This window comes from Nomascus leucogenys, chromosome 12 (genome assembly GCF_006542625.1).
Source record: "Nomascus leucogenys isolate Asia chromosome 12, Asia_NLE_v1, whole genome shotgun sequence".
NCBI classification, from domain to species: domain Eukaryota; kingdom Metazoa; phylum Chordata; class Mammalia; order Primates; family Hylobatidae; genus Nomascus; species Nomascus leucogenys.
This window is the reverse complement of record NC_044392.1, coordinates 54,974,122-54,980,413: the sequence shown is the minus strand read 5'-3', so window position 1 is coordinate 54,980,413 and position 6,292 is coordinate 54,974,122. Positions and strand designations below refer to the sequence as shown.

The following is a 6,292-nucleotide window of genomic DNA, read 5'->3' as shown; positions in this document are numbered from 1 at the left end:
CCTACCATTTCATTTCACAGATTGTAGGTGAAGAAACTGTGGCTCAGAGAAGTAATTTGACTTGTCCAACATCACACGCAATTGGTGGTGGAGCTAAGGCAAGAAAGATACTGACATTTAATGAACATAAACTATGCAATGTACTGTAGTGCATGTCTTATTTACAATCACAATCACTAACTAGATTTTATTATTTTAGGGATAAGGAAACAGATGCTGAGGGAGGCTAGATAAATTGGCCAAAATTAAATAGCTAAGAGATGGCAAAGTGGAATTCAGAGTTTAAGCATAGGTGTTCTGATTCCCAATATTTTTATCTTTTTACTATGCCACACTGTTGGGTAAATTTCTGATTTCACTTATTCTAAGCAGGGGAAGGGAATAAGAGAGAGTGGGATGGGCAAGTCTCTTTGCCTCCCATTAGAGTGAGAAAGAGTTAGGATACACGCAGAAAATTAGCAAACTGAGAAGTCCAGTTGGGGGAATTAAGAAAATTACCCTTGTTGGTATAACATGTCAGACTGGGTTCCTCTGATTACTTTGCACACACACACACTTGCACACATGCACACACACACACACTATACATACCCTTTATCATGTGGTCACTAGGCCATTTTTACTTAGGTGAGATTATATTAACTGCTTCCTCCCATCTCTCCTACAGTGGCTCAGAAATCAAAGATGGGGAAATAGAGGCCAGAAGTAGAAGAAAATAAAAGAAACACACTTGGTGAAATGAAAATTAGACCCTGAATAAAAACTGTAAGTGGTCAAGAAATAGGAAGTTTGAAAAGGAGACAGTTAATCTACTGGGATATATCTGCTGATGATGGAGGGAGGAACTCTTTGTAGGAATCTTAAAGAATTCAAGGTTGGACATAGAGGAAACTGGAGGAAATGAAATCCTGTCAAATGCCTTAAAACCTTTAGGACACAGGCCACTTGCCTTTTCTCTATAGAAAAGTTGGTTTCTTGGAAAGAAGGTGGCTGGAACGGCTAAGTATCCCTTGGATAATTATAGCTATAAGTTAGTATTACCCCCCCTCCCCATTCCTCATTCCCCATACCCACATCTCCAGGCAGAAGTGACAAAACAGAGACTTCTGAACACATTTATTTGATATGTCAAGTGGAGAGAGGAGTGATTTAGGGTTTCTCCCCACTTCTACCTGTGGGGGTGTTCATCAGCTCAGACAGACAGAAGAGCAGCTTAGAGCCCATGACCCACCCCCTGGGAAAATGAGACAATCTGTTGTAGTTGTTGGAGGAACAGGGTGGGAATAAAAAGCAGGAAGTTGAGAAGTGAAGTTCAGAGCAGTAAAGACAGCAGCAGAACTGAGGCTGGGGGTTGCTGCAGGAACCCCCAAGAAGAATGAAAAAGATATCCTGAAAAGTGGTTGGGGTTGGAAGCAGGGTGTGAATAAGGAGCCAGGCCTGGAGAAAGAAGCAAGACCTGCAGAACGGGCTGGGATGTTCACGGAGAGAGTAGAGTGTGCAAAATCATGATAGGCTGTGTTGCAGGGTATACATGGAAAGCAAGGGATTGCTTCTGCAGGAGGGCAAAGACATCGGAGACTGCCCATAAGTAAGGGTTCCCTACTGCTTCTGAAAAAGTGCAAGAGAGTTTGGGACCCTAGCCCTGTGTGTTTATTGATGTGCTGTGCCTGTAGGTACACAAGTAATCCCATATGCACGTGAAATGACCAGGGCATGAATACATGTGTCTATATACCCAGTAAATAGAGTACTTATTCTTTCTTGCTAATAAGAATACTGTGCTTATGGACACATGTTTAACCATGTGTGGGTGCACTGTGCACCCATGAGCACATGCAAGACATCCCTATGTTCGTGGTGTGTGTGTGAGCTGGTTCTCCCACCTATCCCATTAAGGTCCTAATCCCCACCCTCCTTGGCTCCTCTCACTCCTCTCAGCGCCCTGGCTCCCCAGGCCCACCTAGACTCTGGAAGCCCCCTAGCAGGCGGATCTGCTCAGTCTGCATGGAGTGGCGTCTCACCAGTTTGCGCTTGGTCCTGGGAGAGCCTGGCGCCCCGGCATAAGGAGGGGCAGGCAACGAAGGCGCCCGACCTCCGGGTTGTGGGCGAATGTCAGGGATGGGAGGGTGGGGACTGACGTTGAGAGGGGGTAGGAAACCCGGCCGCGTTTGCGAGATGTGGTCCAGGAGCAACGTCCCCGAGCCCCTCCGCTCCAGCAGCCCCGGACTCCGCCTCCGTCCGCTTAGCGGAGATACTGCCCCTGGCAGACTCTCCTGGGACTGGCGCGGAGAGGGAGCCGAGCCAGCTGGAGGGAGGGTCAACGGGGAGGCGCTATATCGGCGGCGCTCCAGGGACAGGCGGCTGGACTCAGGCGAGTCAGGGCAAAGGTGTCCAGGGATGTCGAGCTCCACTGGCTCCATGCGGCTCAGTTTCTGCCTCAGCCCTGAAGGGGGACCAGACTCCTGAGCTTCTGGTGCTGTGTTTCGGCGAGAGAGAGGACCCCCGCTAGTCACTTTCTCCGCCCATGGGGGCGGGTCCTCAGGGCCTTCGGTGCTGTGACGTCGGGAAAGACGGGGTCGACCGGTCAGGGTCAGGCCATTGAGTTCGGCAGTCAAGCGCTCGATCCCCGGTCTCCCTTCGGTGGGTGGGACTGGTTGAGGAGGGGCCACTAGGCCCCAGGGCTCGGAGTTGAGCCTTTTGAGTGGTTTTGGGGGATGGCGTGGTGGTTTGGGGAGCGGCTCGGAAGGGGATGGGTCATCGGGGGCCTTAGGAAGAGGGAATTCAAATACGTCCCGCTTCTCCTCTTCTTCCTGGGCGCGAGGGGACAACATCCCACGCCCTCCTCCTCCTGAGGTCTGCAGTTGGATTTCCGAAGGCGACGTGCAGACCCCCGGGCTAGGAGAGGCGGGAGCAGGGTCCTCCACCCCTGGGGATGGTGGAGAATTGAGATACTGCCGGGTCTTCTTGGTGCCTGAAGGAGAGGTATCGGTGGTGATGATGATGACCTCTGTGCCCTTGGCCTTGCAGGCGTCCAGCAGTGTGGCAAGGGTTTCGCGGTCCCCGCGGTCCAGGGCGTGGACAAGAGCCGAGGCACCCGCGTGATCTCGGACTGAGGGGTCTGCGCCGTGGGCAAGGAGCAGCGAGGCCACCGCGGCGCCCCCACCCCCGGCGCAGGCGTGCATGAGCGCCGTGCGCCCTAATCGGTCTGCGATGTTGGGGTCCGCTCCTTGCTCCAGGAGGTAGCGTACCATGCGTGCCTTGTTCTGGGGGTCGTCGTAGCGGGCCCGACAGGCTGCCATTAGCGCAGTCTCCCCCTGCGCATCACCCTCATTCACGTAGGCGCCTCCCTCCAGAAGCAAACGGGCCAAGCGTAGCTTACCCTGACCCACAGCCCGAAGAAGAGCGTGGCCCTCGGTGTGCAACATAGCTGCGGCTGGGGCAAGGGCACAGATGGAGCCCGGACTGAGACCTGCCGAGGATGACTAGGGGTATGGGGAGGGGGAGTGGCTGGCAGAGGCCTGAGGTCTCAGTGACGAAGCCGATCCCTGCAAGAGAGACATCTTATTGATAGATTCGGCAGGGAAACTGAGGCACCGACGCAGGGACCCAGCGTGGGGTGGGGGATACCTTCACGGCATACAGTCCTTCCTCTAACTCATGCCTTTGAGCCGGCCCTTCCCCCGCAGCGCATGCCTGAGGAGGTGGGAAGGGTGCACCCGCACTGAAGGACTAGCGCGCGTGCAAATGCGTTCGTGCACGCGCAGGGATGTCCGCACCCCCACCCTCACCCCATGGCTTATCAGACCTTTCCTCTATCCCCCTTTTCTTATCCATACTTGGGATCCCCCTTTCTAGGATGCTGAACGCCACCCACCCACATACATGCACCCTACAGTCACACATGTATTCTCATTCCTAACCTCTTTTAGCTTGCCACAACCCCAAAAATTGAGTGGGGGGAGGGAAGCAGCCTGCATTTGAGACCTAAAACGGGTGGAGGGAGAATTGGGGGGTTCTTTTGCCCCTGCGAGGTTCCCCATCACTCCTTGCTCTTTCCCCTCCCAGGCTGTGCGCCCAGATAGATACCTGAATGTCCGCAGAATCTCCGCCTGGCCAGGATTGGAGCCGTGGCCACGGGGCAGCCGAGGTGGCGGAGCCAGGTTCCTGGGGGCCCGCATGGCGTGGAGGGGGGGCACCCGGATTCCCTTGGTGTCAGTATCTGCGCCCCGGCGCCGGATCCTGGTCCCTCCTCCCGGAGCGCCCCGGGCACAGCGCCGGCTCGGGAGGAGAGAAGCTTGGCGGGGGGGGGGGGGGGGGCGGAGCTCTGCTGTGCTATTTATAGCCTAGTCTCTGCGGGTGGGGGCGTCAGGCACCAAACTGCTCCCCCACTCATGCACACATAAACCCTCAAAAACCTAGAGGCTCCAATCCTGACTTCCTTTTCTTAGCCGACCTCCCCTCAGCCCCAACAAACCTAAGTGTTCCTTAGGAGACTCCTCCGCGACCCAGACAGGGACCATCATCCAGATTCTTCGCTGAGCTTCAGCAGATCTCCATTCTCGGCACTTGGTGTGTTTATGCGCTCCTGTGCGCCAGACCTGACCTGCCACACACGGCACATGGCACACTGTGCAAGAAAGGTGTAGAAAGGCTTTTTGGATCCACAGCCGGTGTCCATACTGTGCAGAGAGGCAAGAGATGTGGCTTTCTTCCTGTAGTTTAATTGTGAAGGAGAGCACGGTCCAGCCTGGAGTCAGACACAGATACACCCCTGCCCCATCTCTCAAAAACGGAACACCCATCGCAGAGAAACTTGGACCTCAGCTCCCTTATATAGACCTCTTAGATAATTATGAGGAAGGATATGGGGGCACTTTTAGATAGGGCAAGGGACATTCCCAGGTGCCTCCACCCCGTATTATTGTAGGCAGGGAGATAGGAAAGGGGCAGGAAGAAGAGCGAACCTTGTAATACACTCTCTCACATTGCATCTCTTTAATCTCAGTCTTGCTTAGACGTCTTATTTTTTCCATCTTGCTTGAAGATCTCTGTCTGAAACGTTCCTTATATCTTCTCTCTATCTGTCTATTGGTCTCTCACACTGTCTCTGCCTCTCCTTGCCACCTGCCCTGTCTCCATGGTTACCATAGCTTCCATCCACATATTTTAGGAATGTGTTTGTGTCCAGCTGGAAGGCACCAAGGGAAGAGGGAGAAAAAGAAAAATCCTAAGGATTTAAAAAGTTCACTCAGGGTCCTGGAGGCCCCCCAGATGCAAGATACTGAAGATAATGTTCCCAGGGATGGGAGAGAGAAATATTTGCAGGAAGCTACCCATTTTTACTAGTTATTTCTTGGACACGTGTCAACTATGTGCCATGTGCTTTACATACACTATTTTCAATCCTCACAACTCTATAAGATAGGAACTATCATCTTCTTGTTACAGATGAGGAAACAGACTTAATAAGGTTAAGCAAGTTCTCCAAAGCTTCACAGCTATGTTTCTGTCCTATGGCAAAGACTGGGCGCTTGCCACTACACCTACAGCCTCCCAGTCTACAGGCCATTTTCTCTGACATCTGGGATGTTCTTGACGAACTCCTAGATTTCATCTCCATTCTGAACGCTTTCTCCCTTGTTTCTGTTTTCTGTGAAAATGGGACTCCTCCTTCCACTCTGCTGGCTTTCCCAAGGAGCTCGCAGGAAGTGGAAAGTAGTGGAAAATGCAGAAAAAGCTGGGCTCCTGCCCTGTCTCCCCAACCCTGGTACTCTGATCCCAAATCCTTCCTTTCTCAAACCCTCTGCCCACCTTCTCACAGACACGGCAGCAACCCACAGAAACACATTTTTAGAAAAGAAGTATCCATTGGTGGTGCTGGAGAGAGACAGTGTATGATTGAAAGGAAGGCTGGAGTAATGGAGAGACCAAGCTGTGAAGCTAGAGTCACAAAAAGACTGATCCCTAAAGAGCAGCTTTTACAGGGGTTCATTTCTCCGTAGGCCCTCTCCTCCCTTGGCCTCTCTGTAGGGGCTCCCTCAACACGGTCCCTCGATGAGATATGAGTGTCACGTTCCCTCGGTGAACTCTCGCCGGCTAGTGGCTCCTTCATCTGGAGTGAGGCCGGAAATAAGTGACCCCAGGTGATTCTGCAACCCCCATCTCTCTCTGCGACCCGCTTCGCAAGCTTCGGTTCCGGGCTTACTCGCTCCCTCCCTCCTTCTCTTCCTAGGCTTCAAGAGGGCGGACTTCCCTCCTCGGCTTCTCCTGCATTGGCCGAGAAAACTCACCA

At 53.1% G+C, this 6,292-nt stretch overlaps 1 protein-coding gene across 1 annotated transcript; it reads right to left on the bottom strand.

Annotated features, from left to right (window-relative positions):
• Window positions 1-1,101: 1,101 nt before the first annotated feature.
• Window positions 1,102-6,222, bottom strand: ANKRD34A (ankyrin repeat domain 34A). The gene is made up of 4 exons (XM_030824737.1): window positions 5,812-6,222; window positions 4,965-5,188; window positions 4,087-4,627; window positions 1,102-3,545 (listed from the first exon to the last, which is right to left on the bottom strand). The coding sequence occupies exon 4, from the start codon at window positions 3,423-3,425 to the stop codon at window positions 1,935-1,937; it is 1,491 nt and encodes a 496-aa protein (XP_030680597.1). The 5' UTR covers window positions 3,426-3,545; window positions 4,087-4,627; window positions 4,965-5,188; window positions 5,812-6,222; the 3' UTR covers window positions 1,102-1,934.
• Window positions 6,223-6,292: the final 70 nt, after the last annotated feature.

Bases quoted from the DNA above. Each gene is read 5' to 3' on its own strand.
- ANKRD34A (XM_030824737.1), bottom strand. From the start codon at position 3,425: ATGTTGCACACCGAGGGCCACGCTCTTCTTCGGGCTGTGGGTCAGGGT.